At 44.5% G+C, this 26,929-nt stretch overlaps 1 protein-coding gene across 1 annotated transcript; it reads right to left on the minus strand.

Annotated features, from left to right (window-relative positions):
* Nucleotides 1–1,073: 1,073 nt before the first annotated feature.
* HEPH (hephaestin) lies at nucleotides 1,074–26,635 on the minus strand. The gene is made up of 20 exons (XM_068697409.1): nucleotides 26,513–26,635; nucleotides 24,063–24,307; nucleotides 23,180–23,392; nucleotides 22,424–22,603; nucleotides 21,749–22,003; nucleotides 21,007–21,175; nucleotides 19,749–19,888; nucleotides 18,559–18,690; nucleotides 17,661–17,872; nucleotides 15,872–16,022; nucleotides 15,345–15,557; nucleotides 14,309–14,519; nucleotides 13,921–14,060; nucleotides 12,998–13,129; nucleotides 11,931–12,037; nucleotides 10,946–11,171; nucleotides 9,307–9,446; nucleotides 8,767–8,929; nucleotides 7,594–7,626; nucleotides 1,074–6,281 (listed from the first exon to the last, which is right to left on the minus strand). The coding sequence occupies exons 2-20, from the start codon at nucleotides 24,295–24,297 to the stop codon at nucleotides 6,037–6,039; spliced, it is 3,297 nt and encodes a 1,098-aa protein (XP_068553510.1). The 5' UTR covers nucleotides 24,298–24,307; nucleotides 26,513–26,635; the 3' UTR covers nucleotides 1,074–6,036.
* Between the last annotated feature and the right edge of the window lie 294 nt (nucleotides 26,636–26,929).

Consider the following 26,929-nt stretch of genomic DNA (forward strand, 5'->3'; position numbering starts at 1 on the left):
CTGTGCCCATCAGGCACGCTGCCAGCAGCAACATCAAAGCCATTTAACTGCCCCTTATCCAACATCCCATACCTTCTCCCACTAGGCTTATTCCTTTACTATTCCTTTCTGGCTTATCACAGAGCAGGTGATCATTTTTTCTCTCTCCCTTCCCATGGATTAAGAATGCAGAATTAAAGCCACCTCTCAAGAACACCAGAGGATTTGAGGTTTATAAAGAACACCTGCTGAGTAATAGATTTACCTTCTCCAAAATAGGAACACATTAACAAATTGATTTCCAAGACAGGCTGTATTTGAATTTTAACACCACAAATGCTAATTCCCTGTAAAAGCTGTTTCATCAGTCACATGCCCAGTCCTGCTGTTCTCACACTGCCAGAATAGTCTGTGACTAAATTCATCATTTCTGAGACCGCTGCTTTGGCAAGTTTGGTACCTTGTGTACGCATATTGCTTCTCCCTTTTTCTCCCTTCTTCCTTCTGCAACTCTATTTAGCAAGAAGAAGTGCATGTTCAAGCAAGTTCAGGTGCTTTTTTGGACACTTCGGACATTGTGCTCCTCCACACAGTTCTCACACAGACTCTACCACACTCTTTCAAAGGCAGCTTCTCCACTGAAGCTGAAGAATAAACTTAAGACCTACCATGCATTTTGATGGCATCTCCCTGCTTCACCGCGGTGTTAGTGTGCTTGTTCTGCCTTCTCAGCTGATCCCAGGCAGCTTCATTCTGCATATAACACCTTGGTTCACAGCAAGAGATTGGTTCAATGAAATTTCTTGCAAAGCCATAAGAAACATGAGTTTCACCTACAGTCTGTAGCAAAAGGCTTTTTTAAGTATGGGGAGTCTCTGTGTAACCTGCTGGTTATATCCAAGAAAATGTATCCTCCTTATAGTAAGGACAGACAGATCACCCAAAGCTGGACATTCTGGTGATTAGCCCCAACTTGTACCAAAAAAGACCGCATGAATATGGGAACAGAGAGAAAAAACTCCCTGATGTAAAAAAAAAAAAAGTGAGCTATGCAATTCAAAAATGACAACAAACAACAACAACAACAAAAAAAGCACAGTTCAGGTCAGTTTATTTTTAATGGTCACACGCTACAAAATGAAAAGATACAACATTACGTTATCTGAAAAACTAAGGAAATTAATATTCCTTTAGGCATCGAGTTTTAATTCTATGCCAATAGAGTACAGAATGCTTCCCAAAACAAAAGCTGTGCAAGTCATCACAATCAGTGACACAAACCTTGGCAAGCCCCATGCACACATGGCCGTGTCCAAGATGACATCCAGGACTACACTTACAGTACTGAACATTTCTGAGAGGTCTGAAACTCTTTTCCAGAGAAGCTGAAGAGCTTGGAAGGGCTGCCAGCAGGAGAGGTGGGCAGCACAGCAGCTCCCTGCCCCACTCCTCCAGCAGCTCTGCGCCTGCTGCACCCGCTCAGGCTGACCGCAACCCCCACGCCCCAGGCCAATGGGTGCTGCACGTCATCAAGACCATCATTCGCCAGGTGTCCCCCAAGAGGACATTGTAGAGCCCAGAAAAACTCAAGGGAGCACCAGCTGAAAGAAGAAAGGCACCATCACGATGGTTTTGGTCAACACTTTCTTCTGTTTCTGCTTTTTAACCAACAATCCTAGCTGCCATCCTCCCTTGCCGCTGAATTTTCTTTTTCAAGCTAAGCTTTCTTGGAGGTGCTGTCTTTGATCCAAATGCATTGCTATTCTAGAACTCTTCCTCCTCTGGATTTGCATGGACAGGTAACTACAGCTCTTGAACTTCCCACTGAGCAATAGACAAGCACAAGGGAAGATTTAAGAAGTGGTTACAAGAGAAGATGACACTAAAAATGCAATTTGAAGATAGTTTTGTTAAATCCTCTGCTGGCAGTTATAAGATTGAATAGGAATAAGCTGAAGGCCAGCTTTTACCTTTACTCAGATCCATCCTCTGATCATAATCTTGCAGATCGCTTTCTTTTGGCAGCTACTGTGCTTGAATTCCTTCCCCCAGGCTTTATATATGCACATAGCTCTAGGCTCACAATTGCTCCTATAATTTGCTGTGCCAACAAAATTATAACCACTGCAAACAGTCCACATGATGATTACATATTACAAAGCAACAGCATGTTAAGCCACATGTTATTTATTTCAGAACCAAAGACTGCATTACAACTGAAAGACACTCAAATATTTCTCAGACAATTACCACCGTTAGTCTTATTTTTTATGGTGTGTCACAGGTTAATTTGACATTGACTTCTGTGTTTTGAGAAAAAAAAATCAAGACAACACTTAATATTTCCATTTGCAAATCCCAAAGGTATTCTGCTCTTTGACTTGCATATCTCTCATGTTTGTAGTGTAAGTGGGAGTATAAAGGAAAGTCAGCTGGAACACCGGCCCTGGCACTGATGTGGAACACGGCAATAATTGTCCTCCCACTAAAGTACCATAGGGTTGATTATGCCTCTTACTGAGCAAGATGACAGCACTAACACAGGGCTTTTCATTTCAGCCCTCCTGCAAACATCCAGCAGCTGCCATGTAAATGAGTAACTCTGCTTTGCAGTCACCTAAGACTGCCTGGAAGGGGGTCAGTGACTTTAACAGGTGAGTGGTCATACACGTAAATGTCTGAAAAGTTTATCAAGCCTAACTGGGGCCTAGGAATATGACCCTAGGAAGGGTAATATTAGAGCTGCAGACAAAAAGCACTAGTTAGTGAATACAATATCGACTGCTTCTCATGCTTATCCCATACAAAACTTGAGACCAGCTCTTTCACAAAGCTAGAACTGCACTGTTCTCATATTGGCAAAATGGTATGATGGGGGGGTTGTTTGTTTATTTATTTATTTTTTATTTTTGTTGTTGTTGCTGCTGCCTGTTTGTAGTAAGCTCCCTAAAGCACAGTATTTCATTCTGTGCTCACAAGGTAACAGATTACATGAGCACTTCTAATGCTTTTCCAGGTGTATTATCTCAATCTGTGTGTGTAGTCTCCCTCCGTGGAGGCATTAAACACCTGCTTGGACATGGCCCTGGGCAACCAACTCTAGGTGGCCCTACTTAAGCAGGGGATGGACCAGATGATTCCCAGAGGTCCCTTCCAACCTCAACCATCCTATCATTCTGTGATTTATGTCAAACCACTACAGAACAGTTTTCCTTAGCTAGTTTATTTTACACTGGTAAAAGCAGTGTGAGAGCCCCCAAGATTACTGCCTCAGCTCAGCAGGGGAACTATTGCAGGGCAATGGTGCCTTACAACTCTGTCACCATTTTTAGGAAGGCCACACCTGCAGGACATGCCAGGTCCTTCAGGTTTAACCACCATTCACACCCAGAACACTTTGTGGAGTCACCTACACATGCTCTGCACAGTCACGGAAGGAAAGACAAAACCACAGAGAGCATTTCTCCCATGTTCTTAAAGAGCTCAGAACCCATTAAATGTTACATTTTGTTAACTTGTGCAGAAGTAGAGAAAAAGAGGAATGTCATCCCAGTGTCTCTCCATGGAACACCAGTGCTGAGACTCTGTTCCTGCCCTCCACGCTGTCTTCTAGAGAAGATGACTCCTGGGTAGTCCCATGGGCATCAGGGATAAGCATAAACAAGATGCTGTAGGGTGCTCAGATAGAAGGCTTGCTGCCAAACAAACATTTGCTCATGGGCTGCAGCTCACAGTCACCAGAACTGTGAAACATCTCTCCTCCTCCTCATCCTCCCACCAGCTGGAAGAACCAACTTACGATCAGGGGCAGTTGTGAAGCTGCTTATAAACTGTCCTTCATCACATCAGGTTTTGTTCTGACCTCTCCTCCCTCCGTCCCTCAACAAAAATCTTTGTCAAAATGATGGTGTTTGTCCAAGCTTTCTCTTGAGTTTTCTCAGTCTGGGGTGGAATTGCTTGTCAGAGGGCACAGTCCTCTTCAGAAGAGCCACGCAGCTGAGGCCCCCTCTAGGGTGTGGGCTCAAGCCCGCCCTACCGGCCAAGGCTGGAGAAGAGACCTCCATCACTCGTGGTCCACGAGGCCCAAAGCCCCCTGTTCACTGGAGAAGCTCTGACAGCCCCTGTTCAGGACGCACGTGCAAGTCCAGACATCCTGCCCCAGTCCCCACGCTTCCCGGCTTCAGAGCCAGCAGGGCCCCCCAGGCCTGCTGCTGTCCAGCCTAGTGGCCTGGCGCAGGCCTGAGGAAAGGGGAACTTGCTCTTTTCTGCTTTCCTTCAGGAAAATGAATGGCCTTTAAAACAACTCCTTTATCTCGGAGTGGGCTGAGAACATTTTATCTCTTTTTTCACAAGATGGGATAGAGGTGGAAGGCACGGTGGCAATAAAGGGTTCCTGCCCAGTTCTTACCTGTGAGCTTCTGAAATTTGCCTAGGAGTGGGGAGCTTGAAGACCTCTGGTCTGCAGCAGCAGCTGAACCAGGGCTGACAATGAGCAGAGTGCCCATGTTCAGAGCATTCAACAGCCCTCCAGCTCTTCACCATTCTTAATGAAGTGTAATGAAAGGAAATTAATGAGCTTTCTCCCCCTTTGCCAAAGTAAAGAGCAGCTGGAAATACGCAGGGATGCAATATGAATTGAGCATGATTAAGCACGTTATAACCATTGCTCTGAATAAAACAGAGCTGATACACCTAAAGAGCCTACAGCAGTCTCTTGTCATTAGAGCCATTTAGCTAGCTCTGCTTTAATTGCCTTTGAAAGCCACACAGGAAGGATTTCTTTTCTACCCTTTCCAATTTAAAACCAGGGACAGAAATATGTAAGCACCAACCCGCACCCATTTAGACGACAGGGATTCAGGGGGAGAGGCAGGCAGATGGGTACTTCACGAGGAACTGCTTGGTGCCTGATGTGCAGGGTAGCACGCCTGCGGTGCGTGGGCACGGCTGCAGCTGGAGGACACGATGAGTGGGGAGCTCTGGGCTCCTGGGGGCTGTGCCACCCCCTGCAGCGCTCTGGCTCTCACCAGCCCCAGCCCCCAGCCCCTCTCCCACAGAGACCAGCAGCAGCAGCATGCCACTGCTGTCCTTCACCTTTGGGGGAAGCATTACTACTTTTCTGCCCCAAACATGAACTGCCGATCACACAAGACTTTAGCTCAGCTCATGGCATTAACTTGGCAACAGCTTATCCTTAGATAATTTCAGTAAAATGTATTTGAGAAAACAAACCACATCACAGAACACCACAGAACTCTTGCTCCTGCTGCACAAGGAGCTGTACAGATGCTGAGGTGCAGCACTTCACTGGCAGAACTGCAACACAGGAAGGTCACCACGATGCTCTGCAGCACTGGCGAAGCTTTATCTCCCAGCACAAGACACAGGACACCTGGTATCAGAACCCATCGCCAAGGTACTGAGAGCACAAGGATGCATCAGTGAGGCTGATGGTGAGGCACAGCTGTTGTCATGCTCCCCACTGGAGTGCTCGCAGACACTGACGTGCACTGCTCTGAGTTTACATCTGTCCAATTACTCATCAAAAACCAGCAATTCAACTCTAAATTAACATTTTCTCTTCTGCATTCTTACTTGATTCACAAAAAAAATCACAGATTATTTTCCCCCTTCAGGTTAATTAATTTAAAGTCTCACAGGTCTGTTGGGAGACAATATCCGACTCATCTTTGGCAAAGGAGCAATACTGGAATCTAGACTAAGCTCTTCTGCTGAGAAAGACCAAGTGGAGTTGTTCTGGAGTGAAGAAAATACGGGAAATATTTCCTCTCTTTCTTGTGGATAAGTGTTTTAGAAGGACCTTTTTACTCCTGTTGCTTGTCTTGAGCTGATTGAAAGGGTCCTCAGTTCTCTCCTGGACGGATATTTTCATTACAGAGCAGAGTGATGAGGAAGATAAAGAGGCCAGGGCGCCAGCTTTCCCTCCTTAGCTCCTAGAAGCCTAGTGTACAATGGAAATGATGCCCCAAAATCTTTGCTGTAGACGATGATCCAGTCTCTGCTCCAAGCACACAGCCAGGAGTTTGTACAAAGCTTTTATAGCGCTGAATTCTTTTGAGACATGAGTTTGAATCCATCATCCAGGATAGACCTCCTGTTGCGTCTTAGCTTCTTTTGTCTCTCAAGGTTGATGACAACTCCCAGGAGGACAGCAGCAATCAGGAGGAGGACCAAGCCTGCAACAGCTAGACAGATGACTGCAGCTTCTACCTGCCCTACAGGCAACTTTGCTCCAAAAAGCCTGACCTTCTGGGACTCATCCACATTCTCCGGTGGTGTCACTGAGAGAAATAACAAAACGAGATGAGAATGCCAATGAGAATGGTGCCAGTGAGAACCAGAAATAATACAACTGAAAAGAAGCTAAAGAAAGATGCAACACAATCAAAAGAAGTCAAAGCAGACCCAATCACTGTCCATCCAACAGACCCTCATCCCTCAGGTCACACAAATTTGAGAATAAATGGTTCTTTCCCTAACTCACTCCACCTCGGAGCTGTTCAGCCCTATCAACTAACCACTGCTAAACCCACTATAAAGGAGGTGGTCTAAGATTGTGTGAGGAGTCAGTGGCTGAGCTAGGAAAAGAACTGAGAAGAAAACATGCATCCAGACTGAGGCTGCTGCGAGCTTCCCACCCTGCTCCAAGCTCCCCCACGGCTTCTGCAGTTGTCCAGGCCACCACTTTGCAGAATGCACCTGCTCAGCCACGCCAGCAGTGAGTCACTTCAGATCCTGAGTTCTTACTCTTCCACAGTGAGGCAGCAGAAACCTTTTGAGAAAGGCAGCCTGGATAACAGCTGTCAGTCAAGGTTTTTGCTTCATGAGCACACATGAAGATGTTCGAATGTAAAATCAAATTATTTAAATATTGTCAGTACTGCTGTGACATTTCCTAATCCTCTTATTTACACTCATTTTGAGTGAGGAAAACACTGCCGAGAAGAACATGGCAGAACTATCAGTGGAGAGGGACTGAAGACTTGTAGATAGATGGTTGTGCTTTCAGCTGGTCTAAGCTGGCTCTGAAATCAGCTCAGGTGGATTTATTCAAAGCAGTTAAAAAAAAAAAAAAAAAAAAGCATTTGTGGAGAGAGATGAAAAGTCACGGGAAGAAATCACCACTATGATCTCTTCAGACTTCTACCTCCAGGAAATAATCTAAGACACCCCATAAGTTTTGATTGAAAAGCATAAGAAAAAATCGTCTCCTTTGCAACATTCTCCTTTAAAACCCTTTGAATCTCTGCTTGTATGATAAATCCATACACAGAAGCACAGCAGGATGTGAGGACACTAAACTTTTTGACCTAACAAGGTCAAACAAGCCTAACAAGTCTGTCTTAGTTTTATCATCAGAGCACAGACATTTAGAGGACAGATAAATAAATTCACCTGGAACCTCCCTGTTACCCATCAGTAGCCAGGCCTCAGGCTAACACCCTGCCCAGCATGGCTGAGGAGAGGCTGTAAATAGTGTTTGTGCTTCTCCCTCCTCCTCCTCCAAATCCAGATCTCCACACCGACAAGAGTTCTCTTCCTCCTTTGCCACGCACACACACACACTTTTTAGCAATACAAGGTATACTATACCTTCATCGTAGGTTAGCACTTGAAGCACTGGCTCTGAAAGGAAACAAAAAATGAGTGACAAAGTGTTGGGCCAAACAAATCAAGTCTAGAACATGGCACTTCTGGCAAGGATCAGATCCAGATGCAACATGGTTTTCCAAGGCTTGTATGTTTTCTTTTCTCCTGTCAATGTTTTCCCTCTCCACATCACACCAAGAAGGTTTTTGCATTACCTGCTTCAAGAGCAGACTCCCTCCCACTGCACAACCCTTTGAGAAAAAAGCACAATCAGTGTCTTTAAGTGTGGGCTTATCCCGGCTGGCAGGGTCATTTGGTCCCCCCACAGCAGGATGAGGGAGAGGACTGGAAAAGCAAAAGTGAGAAGAAAACTTGTAGGTCAAGATAAAGAGAGTTTAATAAGTGAAAGGGAAAACAAAACAAAGCAAACAAAACACAACAAAAAAATCCCCGCAAGTGGTGCAAAAGCCATCACTCACCACAAGCAGACAAATGGCCAACCAGACCCTAGGTAATGGCTACTTTGGAAAAACTTCCCCTCGGTTTTATTACTGAGCATGATGTGCTACAGCCTGGAATATCCCTTTGGTCAATTCGGGTCAGCTGTCCCAGCTGTGCCCTCTCCCAGTCTCTTGCCCACCCCAAGCTACCGAGAAGTAGAGAAGACCTTGATGCAGTGCAAGCACTGCTCACCAACAGCTAGACATCAGTATGTTATCAGTGCTGTTCTGCTAACAGCGCAGTACAGGCTGCTACAAAGAAAATTAACTCCAGTGCAGCCAAACCCAGAACAGTGTCACTCATCTTTGAACACCTTCCACTGTTTCCTGCTGAAATGAGAAGCCTTAGGACATGCATTCAGATCACATGTAATATTCTTAATAACAACAGTTGCTAGCTGATGGCTGAACATTGCTTCCCAAACTCAAGCTAAAATAAAACTTATAACACCACCCTAGGCAAAGTAATAACAAATTGGTTTGCAGAGTTTAACTCCAGCTGAAGGTGTTACCATATTCCAACGGAATATCTTAACTTAATAGCAATTATCCACTCAAATAACTGGCAGTTTATGGTACAAAAGAGTTGCTAAGTATGATGCAAACACAGGATTTAGTGGCATTAGTGGAAAGTGCTGTCATACATTTCGCGGTAACAAACAGCAATATTTCCAACCTGGTTTAGGCAAGACTTCGAAGAGTATCTCCATGCCAGCATGAATATGATCAGATACATGACAATGAAGTAGCCATGTCCCAGGGTTCCCAGCCAACATTTCCACCATTTCAAAGGTCCCAGGGAACAGATCCACGACATCTGCTCTGTAGCTTTTGCCATTCTGTCAAAGGGAAAGGAGACTCAGCATGCAGCGCTCTGTATGTCTCTTTAGTAATGAAGGATTCTGTCGGTGTCACTAGAGATCACATCAGTCCTATTACAGTTTATAAAAGCTCTACATAAGATTCACAGAGTAGCTCCAGGGCTGCAACTGTGAAAACAAATACAACCTGGTAATGCCTAATCCTGAGAAGGGTTTAGCTAGACATATCAGCACAATACAGAGGCTCAGTCAGTTGGATCTGGATGTGTAACCACATTCCTTTCCTAGTTGGGTGAAGGTGCTGTGAAATCATTCAAGAGGTTCAAATCAGAGTCACACAGAAGTGATGATATCAATGGCCAGTCCCCATTTCGTTATCTACAGGATATTCTTACCTTGTATATGAAGGTCTCAGCATGAAAATGGACTGTGTGGACATCAATCTCCTGACCCATTCCCAGCAGGTACCAGTTCACCCACTCTCCTTGGAGCATGGTCAGCCCAGGCAAGTTTGCATAGAGTCTCCCATTGATCGCTGTGCAGTGAATAACACATGCAGAAAGTAGAAAAGGCTGTTATTGAAATGGTAAAGATGCTGAACCATCTCAGAAGAACATGCTCGACAAGTTAGATGCTTCAAAGCTCATCGAGGAACTACTGCATTGGTGTCTCATGTCTTCCATATGACAGTCTCCCAAGAAGTTTGGCGGTCTTTCTACAGCTCAGCTACTTATCCACTCCGTTAACAGAAGACATGACTTGCATATAAAGCCATACTGTAAGCTCATCTCAAATAAGTCTCAAAAGCTACTTGCTGAAAACCTGGAGTCAGCCAGCAGGGGTAGTTGCTTCTAGAAGTCTGGATGCGTAAACTAGCTTTGGCTTAGTGCTAGGGAAATATAGGTATATACATATATACACATAAATCTCTGAACCATTTGCTTACTGAACAATGAAAACAGGTAATTTCTGCCAACAAGCAACCCTGTCATTATATACATCTCATGCTGGTTGCACACACTATGTGCTGATCATTTGAAAAATCACTACATAGTACAGCTTCATTTCATAATTAGCACAGCAAGAAGGAAGACTGCTTTGGCTGCAAATGCAGGAAAGGAACCAAAACAGTGAGTGGGTTGAATGAGACAGTACACAGCGAAACTTCCATGCATAGATGACAGAGGGAAAAAGATGGAAAGAGACATGATCTGAGGACAGGAACACCTGTGTTTAATTCCCAGGTGTGCCATAGGCCCTTCTACAGCCCAAAACAAGCATTCAGCTTCAGTGTTGCTTTTGCTAGCTATAATAATTGAGTTGACAATTATAACTTAATGGACATGAATATTTGGGATTCTTTGTATCACCTACACAAAATAAGTAGTAATAATAGCACATATAACAGAACTCTGTCATTCTCGTCTCATCAAGATGAACCCCTTGGCATTTGCAGAGCATATTTTAGGTAGATCCACACATAATATGTAGGAAAATCAAATACAACATGAATTTAGAGAAATCTGTTCATTCTACTATTGTAGGAATAGTTTTCTTGAAAATCAGCTAAAAGAACTAGCCTGTGTATTGCAACCACACAGCCTGGTCAATTAACTTGAAACCTAACATATTGTTACGGTCCTAAGATGAACAGAATGAAATCAGTCTGACATGAACAGAATGAAATCAGTCTGACATATTAATTTCACATTTAATACTATTTCCTCTCTGGAGTCACTCAGATACATCAGATATTAACCTCTCTGGCCCATGTCTTGCTATTCCTCCTGAGGAGGACAGCCATAATGATCAGCCTTCATTGTAGATCAAACATCTGTGTCGTGTATGTGCTATAATACTGAGAAATACAGAATTTAATTATGTTTTTGCTGCTGATGAGGGAAAAGAGTGAGGGCATTTATTTTGAGTCAGGCTCTTGTTTTCTGGGCTTTTCTGACAACGTATGAAGGTCACAGAGTCAAGTTCAACTTTACATAGACAGCAATTAGTGCGTAGGTGCCTAATAAACATTACCGTGCATTTTGTTGCTTTCCACAAATCTTTCATCCAGTAGGTTAATATCCTTGTGATTTCCCTTACTGTAACGTTGCACATTCTCTTCCAAGTACCAGGACTGATTTTCATCAAAAACCAGGAACAGCAGAGCAAACTCCCTCTTTATATCCTTTCTGAGCCCGTCAGTTCGCAGTGCCCCTTTCCGGCAGACCTTCAGGGGTCCAATCAGACCACTGTACATATCCTAATCCAAACAAAGGATAAAAATCTGAGGCAAGGATCTTCTCACCCTGACTTTTGTACACAGCTCTTTACCCTTCAGCAACCATGTTCACTGTTCCCCGCATCACCCCACTTAAAATAAACTGTGCTACTGCATAAGGACTCTCACTGGTGAAAATCAGCTAGCAGAGCACAAGAGCAGTGACTATACATGCTCTTATGAATGCAAAAAGCCATAACCATGAATGATATCAAAATACTCTTCACTCTGTGGCTGCAAAAACATCTGCAACTTGAGATAAAAAGACAATGATCTCTGGATTTAATGTGATGCTTTACTTCAGGATCCATCAGGTTGTTTCCCTGTAAAATCAGTGCTATGTCAGTAGAACCTAGCAATGCTCAAATCTCCCTGTTTTACTCATATGGCCTAAATTTGGATAATTCCTGCCTTTCTAAATTAACCCTGTTGATCTCACCAATACAAGCCAGAACTCACTAGGAGATGTTCCCACATCCCGCAAAAAAAAACTGAAGGAAGGTTAGTTTCAAGGTGACATCAAATTGCTTTATGCAGGTTTGCGTTAGGAAAAAAATAATGACAAACATAACAAACTCAGAGGATTCCCTCTGCCAGGAGAATGCTAGACATATCACTAGATGGTTCTTCTACCTCTCAGCTGGGCCAATCCCTAAACTGTATTCAACTCACATTGCTTTCTAGAGGGGACAAAAAATTGGTCTAACCATGCTTTTCTGGTTATAGCTTCTTCTGTTTTACCTTTACTGGGTCCACCGTGGAGTAGTAGATCCAAGGAACACAGGCTGAATCATTTGGGCCTGGACCAGACCTCTCAGGAATTTCCCATTGGTATGTCACTATGTCACCTGAGAGACAGAAAAGCACCGTTAACACCAATGTGATAAACCAAGTTGCCAGGCTGCTGAGCAGCATGCAAAGCAGAACAAGAAAAGATGACCTTGTCTCAGAAGTGTAAATACAATTCTAATGTTGTTGGATGTTTCGTCTTCCATCCCCAGGCACTAAAAAGCAGGATGGAAGCTCCCCTCTCACAAATGAAGCAGAAGGGTGACAGGAGGCACACGCTAATAGGAATTGGCACAATTCTGTTTTATTTGCCATGTTTGAAACTAGACCAGACCGAGGGAATTCTGCCTCTCTTCAGTACCAATGGAGCTTGAGATGATCATTCATCTCTTTGAAGGATATTTATGATGCTCATTCAAATTCCTTTTTGAAATTACTGTTTTGCTTATTAGTAATACATTTCAGAAAGACAGGGCCCAACCAAAAGCCTCTCTGTTGCAGAGACATAGCCTGCTCTGAAGAACGTGCAAGTTGAAGGGGACCAAAAAATTACATAAATTCACATCTGGAACATAAAAGAAATTGGTGACCTCAGCCAGCATCCTGACAAGCAACCATGCACATCACAAAACACACAGGTCATAAGGAAAAGAAGCAGATTTCCACATCATGGCTCATCAGCCCAGGGCTACTACCAAGGACTGACTAAGCTGTGAGCAGTGATCACCTTTCTCCTTCTTACAAACCATGCTCAGTATTAAGAACAAGGCCATACAGAAAACCTGTGCTATGCTTATCACAAAGTCACAGCAGAAATATGAATTCTCCTGGGCTTCCCACACAATTGGTGATCACAGAAAGCACAGTGAACCTGAAAGAGCAGTTACTGTTCAGTTCCAGGTCTCCACCAGAAGAAAACAAATATCTCTAAGCCTATTTAAAGAAACAAGTCTAGCTGTAGGCTAAAGTTAGCTTCCTAAGTTTGTACAGGAGTGAGGCTTGAGAACATGGTGACTTACCGGGGTTTGCTACTTGTGGCTGCCCTGTCTGCCTTTCCAGCACCCCATGTGCGTGAATGGAGTAGGGTCGTGTGGCATTGTTCTTGAACACAACGTTAAGAATCTCTCCCACTTCTGCCGCCAGAAAAGGACCTGGAGACAGCAATAATATGCTATAGCAATAATATGCAATAGCAAAAACTATCAGTATATCTTCTAAGAATATTCTTACCACTTTTCCATTCTCTTCTCCCCAGAGATACTCCTTTACAATATTTATGATGCTTCCCCTCTCTCCTCTTCCTTGATTTCTGAATAGCACTATCCTAAAGTTTGCAACATCTTTATCATCCCATGGCATTAGTTTCAAAAAGACCAGTAATATTCAAATTGGCTCAACAGTGTCACAAATCAGAGTTGCAGCCTATTTCAAGCGACACACTGCCTCACCTTTGCTGCTCTGTCACCACGTAAAGTCCTGGGTTCATAAAACAGCTGTGTCTCCATAGACTTCCATCAATGTTGCAGCGTGCTTGTCCACTTCCCAAAGCCAGACTGCCTTTATCCCAAATGCACTTCTTTTCACAGCTACAGATTTTCAACTACACCTCTCAGACTGCTCTATAGAAGGCAGCAGTTATTTCTTCACAGCTACAGAAATGGCGTTGTGAAAAATGCTTTGCTTGAGACATGGAAGAAATCTGGCAGCAAAGGCAGGCTTAAGAACCCAGCTTTCTAAGACAAGCTGTACTCAGGACCCTCTTTATTGCTTTCTCCATGGCTGGCAGGCCCGGACAACAGACAAGTCTGAATTTCTCCTCATCATTGCACACACAGCAGATGTCTGAGTATGTGGGAGGCCTTCAGATTACAGCCCTTAACCACTGGAGTCCAAGTCCCAGTGCTGTGTGAACAGAAAATGTACCCCTTGCACACTTCCTTACCTAGTATCCCCAGGTGTTCGTCACCATTCGTCCTAGCCTTAGGAGTCTTGAAAGTCCCATCAGTGTACTCCCTGTAAACTGCTTTCTTGTACCGGGAGCCAAGCAGCCCATTCTCGTTGCTCAAAAATATATCGGCGTAGCTGAGAAATGCAGAACGAGTGCTGTGTTACTCAAATGCTCATGGGAAATAAACAGCTAACCTGTGGCAGGAGTTTTGCCAGCTGAGTTTTCCCAGAGACCTGCTGCAGCTGCAAAGGCTGAGGGCAGCAGCTCCATCAGCACCCAGCAGCAGCACGTGCACCATGTCACACCTGGCCAAGTTGCCCTGACAGACTTTACCAAGGTCTGCCGAAAACCCTTGCCCAAGGCATCCCCGAAAGAGATGTACCTCTCCGTGGAGTGGCTGTGGCGCTCCCTCTCCCAGCTCCTGTCGGGCGCGTAGTCCCACTCCAGCTCCTCCGCCGCGATGTAGTAGGTGCGCACCCCCCTGTACGGAGGGGCAGGAGCCAGGTCCCTCTTGCCGCACTTGGAAACGGAGTAGTGTTCCCTCATCCCAGCCTGGTAGTGATTGCTCGTCTGGCAGTAGATCTCGAAAACCCCTGAGGGAGGCAGCACAAACAAGGAAAACAGCTCCTCTTAAAGATCCCAGGAAACAGCTGCTTCCCACGCAGGGCTTGTGAGATGGCTGAGATCGGTATGTGAGCTGTGTACAGGGAGTGTTTGTGTAGGGAGCCTGGTTGCCATAGGCTGAGATTAAAAGGGGTTGTTACAGAAACCAGTGAGGAATGGCACAGCAAAGTCCTACACAAAAATCACCTTGGGAAGCTGTTTTACACACACTATAACCAGCTTATTAGATGTAAAGAAACAAATGAGGTAACAATTGTGCTACCATCACGGGTTAAGTAAGAAGTCAAGCCTGCAAATGTCAAGGGGAGGAGACAGGCTGCAGCAGCAGAGGCCATCACATTGCATGAAGGAGACATGGCCTTGCGTGTTTAATCCCAAACTGGGAAGACAAGGGTCTGAAATCAACGTGAACCTCTGCAAGCCATGGACAGTAGAACTGCACTGACATCTCTGCTACTTGATTCTGAAAGATGCGTTTGCATGTTTCCATAGATAACAGGCAGCAAAGTCCATCAGGGCTATTACTACAAATATTTAATAGGAAGAAGCAGCAGGCTAGAGAATCAGCCTGGGACAATATAGGACAAGATCCTGTATCTCCCATTCTTCTCCAGAAGCAGATGCAAAGATAAGAGTTTTGGGGCTGTAAATGGGGCCAAACCCGATCTAAAGCACAGCTCAGCCTGTAACACTTGGAACACACAAGTCCACATCGTGCTAATGAATCAGCCATAGGAGCAAATATCACAACTGGAGACTTTTCCTGACACCAAGTTAGATACATAGACACTTACCCTTGTTATCAGGTTGCATGAAGGCAGTAGCAAATGTGTGGGGGAACAGGCTGGTTGAATCTTTCCGCATCCCATTCATCTGCAGGGTATTTCCCTGAAACACAGCTCCATGTACATCTGCTTCACTGCCCAAGCCCAGAAGGTGCCAGGACACATTGTCTCCTTCACAAACATCCAGCCCAGGCAAGTTACCAAACATAAATCCATTGATGGCTGCAAAGGAGACAACAATTTACTCTCTGCAGGTAGATGTCAGCCTGGAGATTCATTCTGTGTATATACTGTGACAGGGCAGGCCTGCCAGTGGAAAAGCATCTTCCTTGTAATTTGGCCCTGAATACACTCAGGACAGGCTTCCTGAGACAGCCTGTTTCTTGTCCAACATCCCATCCGCTCTGTAGCTTCACTTAATTTCAGCCCAATACAACCCACAACCACTCCAGCATCCCAGCTCTGACTTAACGTGATCACCAGGACGCGTTTTGCAGGTTCAGTCCCGCTGCCCACAGAACACCATCAGGCCATACCATGCATCCTGTTTGACTCCTCAAAGCCATCATCCTTTTTCACAGAAGTCTCTTCCATCCTCAAATAGTACTTTATGTTTGCATTTAAATACCAGCTGAGGTTCTCATCAAACACACTGAAGAGAAGGTAAAATTCTTTGTCGATACCTTTCTAAGATACAATCACAATGATGGCTGTTAATTTTTAAAATCAACTATCCTTACAGATAAAGCTGTTTTGTCTGGCTCTCACTTTCCTCTTTATCTTCTAAATTGGTTCACAGAGGGCCAGGGCTCTGTCCCTTTACTCAAACTGAATGTTTTATCTTTCATTTCACAAGAGGCACCACTTATGCATTTGCCCTGACATTGCTCAAGTGAAGTTATCAACATGTGCCCAAGAACATTACGGTATTGCCTCCTTCCCCCACCACCCTTACATTTAGTGTAGGTTTTACCACCCACCCATATCAGACCTAAAAACAGAATTTGGCTGTTGGGGCAGGCTGATGACTATGTTCCACCCCTCCTTCCTCCTACCACAGGCCTGAATTTGTTTTTTTTGTTGTTGTTGTTTTGTTTTTTTTATTACCTTAAAATCTTAAAAATGTAAATTCTCCTAAGAAATGCATCCCACGGGATGGTGAGTTTCCCCATTAACAGAACATCGCCTGCGCTGTCCAGATGCTCATTTTTGTATCAGCTTCCTTAGCTGTACCCAGGAGGACACCCTGCAGAGAGGGCTAAGCATTTTCCAGCGGGGCACAGAGGCATGTGCAGAATGGCTGTGCACCTGTCCCACTTAACCATTCATTAAAAGGTTGCCTAATATTGTGGAGCCAGAATCACCACCCCAGGTGGTTTTTCCCTGTCCTACCTTTCTGTCTCTGTTTTGTTTACTCCCTTTCAATACCTGTAAATGTTTCATCATTACCACAGCTCCTTCATGTATTGGACTTTATTTAATCATGATCCTCTCTGAAGATTCAAAGTTCTACCCTAACGAACACGCTGATCTCCTCTGAACTCTTAGTTTAGCTACATCATGCCACCAGTGAAAGCAGGCAGAAAGCAAACTCCACTAGGGAGGCTCAGTAGAAGCTATTTTCAGATTTCTCAGCCACTTCCTGATCTGAACTGCTAGGTAGGTAGGAAGACAGACTATTTTTCTGCCACCTACTGTTTTTCACAGCAAAAGTCTGTTAACATCTTGCACTTCCCTGGTATATTCATTTAGATTCTTCCCAAGACTTATTGCAATGAGTAGAACATCCCTGAATGAAATTCCAAGAGGAAATTCTGGTCACCCTTCAGATTTCACCTATCTTTCATCAAATCTATAGAACAACATGGATTTTCATATGCTTTTTTTGTAGTTGGCTATGCTTGAAAATGAGCCAACCTTGCAGAATAAATAAGGCTCACCCAAACCTCAAAGCATCTTATCATTCAAGCACACCGTGTAGATTTTCATCTGCAAGTATTTCAAGATGTTTTTTTTTGGTGTTTTTGCGATTGCAATGAATATTTCACATGCCTCTGAAGAAAGTACTTTGTTTTAAAGCAAAGCCCAGAAACTATTTCAAGGGCAGCCCCCAGGAGTCCAGAATGCTAGCCTTTCCCACCAGAACTGTGGCATACAAGTGCCCTGATGTTAACATGTTGTTAACATGATGTTAACAGACTTTAATTAGACTCTCTGGACTCACACTGTTGCAGATTTATTTTCATTGTGTTCCCTAATGTTTGCCAATGTTTCCTCTCTCTGCCAGGTTGTTTCCTAACAGTGCGACAGGAAAATTCTTTTTACCTGTTTGTTGTTGTCATCCAAAGTGCCTGGCTTGCAGATGACCAGAGGGCCTACCAAGCCCGAACTGGAGTCTTTGACAGGGTCCACAGCAGAGCTGTACATCCAGGTCAGGCAGGGAGGGTCACTGGACGTCGGTCCAACATGCTTTGGCACAGTCCATCTGTACGTAAAGTTCTGCAGAGGTGCAACAGAAATCCCGTGCTGGGACACACCTTTAAAACAGAGATTGGAGTGGTTATTCTCAAGGTCCTTGTACAAACTAGTTGCAACTTCTCACCAGGTACACCCACGCTCGGCTTTCATTCATGTCACTAAAACAGCAGGCATCTCAAGGATGGAAGTGGAAGTATTCAGAGGGTGCACACAGAGCTGCTCTCAGTATCACTGAAATTCTTCCCTGGTGCCAAGGCAGAGATGGGCATGGTGACAGCAAATAACGAAACGGATCCAGCTGCATCTAGGATGATGCATGTTGGAAGTGTGTGGTTACCTAAGCTGGAGTGCATTGGGAATGTTTCTTTACTCACTAGGGTCTCAGACAGCCAGAAATAGTTTGAGCTTTGGTTTACCAGTTTCATTCACAAAAATAGCACCTCTGGAACCATGTTCCCTCAGGCACCCTCTCTGGGCATGAGCTTGGCAGAATGACTCCTTTTCTGAGGCCTCAGGCAGGCTCAGAGGACCAAGCAGGCTCCAGAGCACACCCAGTCTCTCCTGGATGCAGGAACTTCACAGCATGGAGGAGACATAGGCTGTGGAGCTCCACCACCAGGAATAGCATTAATTTATGGTCTTGCTGCAAGTGCAGAGCACAACACTATATGGGCTGCTGCAGGGAAATTTAGCTCCATCCCAGAAAGACCCAGCACAATTAAATAAAAAAAAGTTAGCCACAAACCATCATGGTACCGCATCCCTTCCCATGCCTTCCCATAAGACACTCCATGAGGCTGGATGCTGAACGGCCAGGAGGCTTTGTTAAAAAACGTCACCAGGATGGTGTCACCAACTTCAGCTTTTATCACAGGACCTACACAAACACCAGAGAGTGAGTGTCAGCAGCAGAGCAAATCACAGGACAGCCACATGAGCCAAACAAAGCAGGGCCACCTTTGATCCAGGGCTGATGGGAGAAGATTCAGAGCAGAGGTAGATGTGGGATCAGGTCAAATGAGTTCGTGCAACTCCCACTGTGGATGTTGCTTATTTATCTGACCAGAGAATTTTTCATTGATTGCTCTTTCAGTGTGTTTAGTTTAGTAGAAAATAACTGTAATTTGTTTGTATGAAGTCATATCCAAGAATTCCCTCACTTGTCTTCCTATAGGCTGTTGCTGGCAACACCAGTCCTTTTGTTTTCCCTGGCTCCCAGGGTCCAACAAGACTCACAGTTAGGCTGCATCTCCCATTCTATGTATAATTCCACCGCTTCACTTACATTCAGCTGCTTAATACTTTCTTGTGTCTCTTTCCCCCCAGATTTGTGTATTAATCCATGTGCTGTTTCCTTCTGTAGCCTCCCCGGGTATTGCTGTTGCTAATTTCTGGTGTCATCAGATTATTAGTCACTGTTGATGCAGGGAACTGGACCACACCTATGTACTTCTCCTGTGTGTGGCTAAGCCTTCATACACGATTCAGCTCCCTCTGAAGACTACTTTCTTCTCTCATCTTTCTTTACCACCCTCACTGATACCTGGCTCTAATGGAGAGAGCCCACATGGGAGAGGAAGCTTTCTGTGAGAAAGTGGGGTTTGTACTGTGCCTTGAAGGTAGTCAGAAGCATAAAACTAGGGGCTAGTGCTGTTTAGCTCTGTCTATAAACACTGCTCTGTTGCTCTGATTACTGTCACGAATACTATACTGTGTCCCTCAGCCCTTACTACTGACCTCTGAAGACTGCCCCAGCAGAAAAGCAACTCCCTCTGCTTTACCATCCACATCCTAGGCGTGTGTGCCCCAGTCTTAAGTGTAACTGCTTTAAAACACCTCACTGCATCAAGAAACAAAGGCATAGTTAACTCCTGACATCAGCCCATTGTTCTCACTGGGGCTGAAAGAGGCTTTGTGTTGCTGGGTGATTCCTACCGAGTATGCCAAGGTGTTTTTCTTCTTCTGACTGCTGCTTTTCCTCACGGAAACTCTCATCAGTATATTCCACATACTTGGCCTTCCAATAGACTCCCCCAATTCGGTAGAGGCTACGCTTGAAAAACTTCTCAGCAGGGCTAAAGGCAAAAAGCAAATGCCAGGTTATTTTTATGGAAATCAGTCCTTTTCTCCTGCTTCCTCTCCTACAACATGCCCCTCTGGCAATGCCAGCAGCATCTGCAAATTAAGCAGCTTTCTCAGACAAGGGGAGCATCTCTGGTTTAGAATAAGCAGAGCTCATCACTGTGAAGCATTTTCACCTTCCAGACTCATGTCAGCTGTGTTCAGCGAGCACTGCTGGCACAGGGACCTCTCCCAGCTGAAACAACCAGGTTCAAAGGCACAGGTCTGAACAGCATCTCTCTGTACGATACGCAAAAGAGGGCAATGCAGTAAATGGGAAGACAACACAGCCCAGGGGACAACCACAGTCATAACTGTAAACACACGACAGCTGTAAGGAGGGATTTATTTCCTTTGCCACCACCCTCTCCACCACAGACAGATGTAACCTGCCTTGCAGGAAAGGCAGCTTAGTTACAAGGACAAGTCACGGGTCTAGATAGCTTGCAGTTCTATGGTCTGGAAGAATTGCTGCATGGTTTTGGATAAATCATTAACCTCTCTGCATTTCTACTTCTTCAGTCTCCAACAGCTTCCCAGGGGAGGGAAGGGAGAGGGAGGCATGCCTTTGTTTCAGTTTCAAAAACCACTGATACCACAATCATTTGACACACGGAATGGAAAGCTGTCACGGAGGTCACTGCACTTAATTTCCTAGAAATTGCTTGCTGCAGCAAGGCTGCACTGAAGCATATCCGCAGACTAGCTCTGCCACCCTGTGTCTGCTGCAAAATGCACTTGCTTAGTAGCTTATCAGATCTGTGGATTTCTTCCTAGGTCAGGCACACCAAGCAGAAATGAAGCCCAGAGAAAAAAGCAGCAGCTCATGTTCTACATAAACTGGGACTCTCGGAGTCTGCAGGTAAGGCCACAAAACACAGCAGCACACTTCCACGTGAAGTACCCTGAGATACCTAGTACTGCTTTTGGTACAGTCCAGCTACAGCAGCTGACGTTTTTAGTTGGGCTAATCCATGTGAATTGCAGACATGTCGTTTGCTAAGAAGGAAATCCCACATTTTCTTCAGCAGCCTCCTTTCATACTAGAAACCCCCATCAGCCTTTTGCTTACCTGCCTGCCTCACTCAGCTGTTTCCCGCTGCTTTGGTCATGTCCTGAAGGTCCGTAGTCCCACTGCACTTCCTTTGCAGCTATGTAGTATTTCCGAACTTTCCCCTTCAGGGCAGGTTCCAGAGCTTGCTGAGAACAGGGCCGGACTTCGTAGAAAGCCCCCATCCCAGCTGCCCAAGACATGGTGGAGGACACACAGGCTTAATGCCTCTCAACCAGCAAACAGCCCCACCTTCCTACCACAAACCAGCCATTCCTTTTCTGTTGTCCCCAAAGGTACATGGCTGGGAGGTGATTAGAAGAATGATTTGAAGGTGATTAGAAGGTGATTTCCCACAGAAAGGATTTTTTCTGCTGGTAAGCAGAGCTTCTTACCTTAAATATTAGACGCTAGATAAGGATAGACAGAGAGCAAACTGACCCTTCTCTCCTCAGATGTACCATGCCAGGGCCTCTTACAGGGACTACTGTTCTTAGGGCACTGCCTCATTTTAAGTTTCAGCTGTGCCAGTGTTCATCAGTGACCAACACAGAACATCATTATAAGTCACCCCTGGTAAGCTTAGTATATATATTAATAACTAACCCTCCACGATTTATACAAGACAAGGAATCACCCATTCAACTATGGACATTTTTAATGGGAATGCTGCCCAAGGCACTGTCCCCTACCACAAAGTGCATCACAAGACCACACTGGAAGAAAAAAGGGAGGCCACCGGACATTCCAGTGTCTGTCTTACCTTCTATGTGATCATTGAGCTGACAGCTCAGGAGCCATCTCCCAGGGTTACTGGGGATCATGTCTGCTGCAACAAAAGTGGCTGGGAAAAGGCTGGCCACATCTGTCCTGTGGCCTCGAATGTTGAGTGTTTCTCCATGGAAGTAGGCTGTATGAACATCGATTTCATTGCCCATTCCAAAGAGATGCCATGAAATGTGATCCCCAGCACACATGGTCACCACAGGGAGATTCCCAAACACAAAGCCATTAATAGCTGAAAAAACAAACAAGTCAAAAATCAGAGATCAGAAGAAGTGCCTTCAGAGCTTGTGCCTGCAGCTGACAATACAGACAGGTTTGAAGGACAGACCTACCCAGAACTCATACTCTTCTTCTGGAGAGCTCAGTTTCAGAAGTCATTTCCTAACATGAAGCACATTCAGAATCTCCAAACAACTAAGAAAGGCTCACTCAAGCCAAAGATTAGATCAAAATAACATGTTTTCCCCTGGAGTTGCTGCACTGTCCCTGTGACATTGTTTGCTTAGCACGTGATCTCACAGCTTTCTACTACCCTTTTTCCCTCTACCTGCAGCCTGGTATACAATGGCAGATGTGCATTTCAAGATACTAGAGCACTGGCACACCCAGAGTATCTGGACAAAGTCAGTAGCTTCACAAAGATGACACTGACCGTGCATTTTGTTGCTCTCTTGGAACTCTTCATCTTCTTTGTCTACAGAGCCTGGATCTGTGCAGAACGACGCAATGTTCTCATCCAAGTACCAGCTTAGGTTCTCATCCACCACACTGAACATCAGAAAGAAATCAACATCCACATCCTGGCGTCTTTGAGAAGTGCCAGTCAGTATTCCTAGGGTGAAAGAAAAGGTGAATGATTACCCAGCCATGCAGAAAAGCAAACATTGGTTTTAAGGGTTTAAAACACCAACAGAAGAAAAACTTCTTATCACACAAGTCAGAGACTGATGCTTTCCCCACCATTCTAGCATGGCTCACTTCAGAGTTCTAGCAATTGCATCCATTTCTAGTACACTGCTGCTACTATATGGCTCAATCCTATGCAGCTCCAGCTCCGCATGGCTGAACTGCAACTCCAGTGTTCTCACTTCTGCTGAAATCAAACAGTACCCCTAATTTTTTAATATACAAACTAGATATCAGGCAAGATTCCCCCTCCGAACATGAATTTAAACAGCCCTCTCAGATCAAGAAGCCTACAAGCTCAGCTGCCTGGCCACTAGAGGATAAAGACAATGCAATGATCAGAATCCAACCAGAACACAGGTACTGTCTTCTTCAGTCATGTCACATTTTCCCATGAGGTTGGGAGCTGCCTCCCGGAGTAACTTCTCATCCTGTCCTTACCCAAGTCACCACAAAAATCTTCACAAAATGAAACTCAGCTGCTTTCCCTGGGAACTTTTACCTTCTTTGCATGTAAGTAGCGGCCCAATTAACCCAGATGCAATATCCTTTGGTGCATCAATATGAGAGTGGTAGATCCAGGTCAAGCAGTTTGGATCATCAGCAGTTGGGCTGTGATCTTCAGGAACAGTCCAAGTATAGGTGTAATTCCCTCCTGGGGGGACAGCATCATCCTTCTTCTGATCCTGGGGGGACATATCAGGATACAGGGATCCTAGAACAATTGAGCAATCACAACATCCATTCAAGAAGAGCAGAGATGTCCAAACATGTAACCTTATACTGAGCCTCTCACACCCAGTAGATAGCTGTGCATATACTTGGGTAGCAGCTTTCAAATCAAGACTCAGTATCCCAAGGTTGAAATAGCACTTAATGTCATTCATTAAAGAGAAACTGAGTCACAAAACCCTTGTAAGGCAACACGCCAAGCAAACAGATCAGCACAGGCTCAAAGGTTATTGCCATTCTGCCTACTGCTGCTTGGCCTTCAACAAGGCCATGTGTAGCTCTCTGGCCTCATACTTTATCATTCCTGTGAAGCTCAATGAAGCTTATCGCACTCGTGGCTCTCATAGTGCAGCACTTTAAACAACAAATATAATATTTTCTATGCCACTTTCCCACTAGCAAGCCTTGGAAGCTCTACAAAAATCAAGCAATCCGGACTGTGTACTTTAATGTCCAAGTCAGGAAACTGCTCCCAGACCCATATGCCTACAAACCCAACATTGTGACTTAAAGACTGAAATACATTTACTTTCCAGCAATACAGCTCTGGGCTAACCAAGTCTGTGGATTCTTTACTGACATTTCTCCTCAGTGTATACTCCTCAGTTCCCAACCAGAAAAATCCATCTCCATTATGGCAACGGCTCATTTACCTTCAGAGTCCTTTTCGTAGAAGACACCATGAGGATGGATTGTATACGGCCGACTAGCAAAGTTTTTTAGGTGTACTTTAATGGTATCCCCCACTTCTGCTCGGATGATGGGCCCAAGAAACCCCAGCCAGCCAGGTTTGGGAATCTCAGTGGTGTAGGTGGCATCTGTATATTGCTTGTACACAGATTTCTTGTATGTGCTTCCCACCCTGTCTTTGCCAGACTGCAGGAACATTGAGGCCTTTCTGTTAAATTCAGAAAAGGGAAAGGCACCATGAGAAATGCATTATACAAAACAGCTTGTCGGTAACACAAGAGTAGTGATGACACGTAGCTTTCTCAGGTAAGCCCTGAAGCTTTCAGCATCACAGAGAACCTCCCATGCTCTACCCTAACACACCCTAAACCAGCAGCAAACTTTCTCTTCCCACCTATGGCTGCTGTGACACAGAACACAACCTATTCACGAAACAGTGAGTGATATAACTGTCTGCTTTGGAGCACATGAAATATAACAGGACGCTGGCCAGTTTATACCTCGGTGCGCCTGGAACCAGGGCCACAAGTACAGTCAGATACCAATCTCCAGCTGATACACAAAGCCATGGCCTCACCCTCCATTTGTCATGAAAGGACAAAGTGCACCCCTGAACTGTGCAAACAAAGAATGAGAAAGATGGTGCTTCTCTGACAATCACATGTAAGTGACGTGGGAAGACCAAAGCCCTTCCCACTCCCGCTTCCACCTTTGTCGGTCCTTTGGAAACTTTTCTCAACACCTTTGTGGGGTTTGCTGCTGGACCACAAGAAGGGATGAAAAAAAGAATCACATGAGCTCTCTGTCAAAAATCCGGACTAAAAGATGCTTTTAGACTCAACGTACTCTTAGCTACTTGTATTATGACAGACAAGACAGGCAGGTGTGTACCCTGCACATAATCAGCTTTCAGAGTTAAAAACTCATACAGGTACTAAAGTTCAACACAGGAACATATTTGCTCTTTATGACTATGTCTTAGTAGATAAGAGATGAGTCATGGTACAGGTATGAGTAGGACAGGCCTGAGGGAGAGCTCAGGTAACTTCTCTCACCCCCTCGGAAACCTACAGCAACATACGTCCTGAAACAGAGAAACTCAACACCTTGCTCCAGAGGATGAACAGTGGAGGCAAAGACCAATTAACATTGCCTTCATCATTCATTGTATAGCTAGAGCCCAGCCCCTCACCATCTAAAGCTCATGTTTCTGAGGTCATCCCTGGAGCCACTATTATCAAAGTGTATGGACAATTTGTACTTTTTTGCATATCTGCTTCTTTCCCTACATAGTTCATTTCTTCCAAACAAAACATTCTTCAAGCATTTTACCAATTCTAATATTCATATCAAATTATTTTCTTACTGCTAGCAATTTGACTTCTGCAGTCATTGTACAAGTCCCAATAACTAATTGTGTGCAGTGACAATTTAAATACTTCAAGTTTAATAGCCATTACCTTCATTTTCTTCTCTTCATGTGTTATGAGAGAAAGCAAACAAAAAGCACTGCATTTGTTATCACTGCAGGAATTGGTGAAAACACCTTCATTTAGCCTGAATTTTGGGGAGTTTCTTTTTCTGTGAATACTTTAAGTCTATTCAGCATCTCCTGAGAATGGGGAATTTCTCATGCTAAACTGGTGGCCCTTGTTTTTCCTTTGAACCCATCCTAGTCCAGTTGCGTCACTTTGAAACAAAATGTTGAAATCCCCAAGTGTTATTCTGTGGTTTATTATGGCATGTGAGCATAAACAACAGAGCAAGCCAATAAACACAATTTATAGAAAAAGGAAAAAACGCAAATATCTTAAAAAAGCTGTGGAAAGCAAGACCAAAAAAATCTAAACAAAACAACAACAGAAAAAATGCCTGGGGTTTTGAAAACCAGAAACAAAAACTGTTTTTGTTGTGACTCAAAGCAATTACTGCAGTTTCTAGATTTACTTTCCCCCCCCCAAAAAAAACATTTTAAAAACAACTAAGGTTTCACTCACGAAGCTCCATCCAGTCTAAGGCTTGAAATCCCATTTACATAAAAAAAAAGCCAGCTTCATTAAGTCATTTTCATCAAGGTGAAAACTCATTATGTTTCAGGATAAGTAAGCTGATCTCCAGCTGGAACTACAAAAAATTAAACCCCAGGGCAGAGTATTGCACAATCTGTTCTATTATAGTGTTTGTACTTCCCTCTAGCATAACCAGCATTGGTCACTGGATGCTCCATTAAATTGACCATTCTTTTTCCCGCTGGTACAGTTTCGTACAATAAAACAAGTTAACCATTAAGCTCATAAAGACCAGACACTTAATCCTGTCTCTTGCTTGCTTAGATGCCCCAGAATACTTGCATGAAGTTACCCAGAAAATTACTAGTTTAAGCAAGCAGACTTTAACCAGACTCAGTTCTTACAGAGCAAAACATACAGGCTATGTGCAATGCTTTGATTACTGAACATGTTCTTTCCCGTCGGAGCATAGTTCCAGTCCACCTCACGGATCCCCAGGTAATAGACTCGGGTGATGCCTCCGGCAGATGTGGGTGTTGGCAAATGGATGCAAAACAGCAACAACCAGAACAATTCCATCGTGGCCAGAAGTGAATACTTTGGAGGATAAGCCTATTTGGGAGAAAAGGAAAAACAAACCTAGTAAAACAGAAGCAGAATGACCTCGTAACTTTATCCTAAATAAGCTGGTTTGAAACTACTGGATATTTTGAGAGGGTGTGAGGACATCAGGTAGAAGTCCTGCTGTGGTCATTAAATATCCATGGGTCTGAGACAACAAGGAAATCATCCCCCTAACACACAACGTGAATGGAGTTTAT

This window comes from Anas acuta, chromosome 13 (assembly GCF_963932015.1).
Source record: "Anas acuta chromosome 13, bAnaAcu1.1, whole genome shotgun sequence".
NCBI lineage: Eukaryota > Metazoa > Chordata > Aves > Anseriformes > Anatidae > Anas > Anas acuta.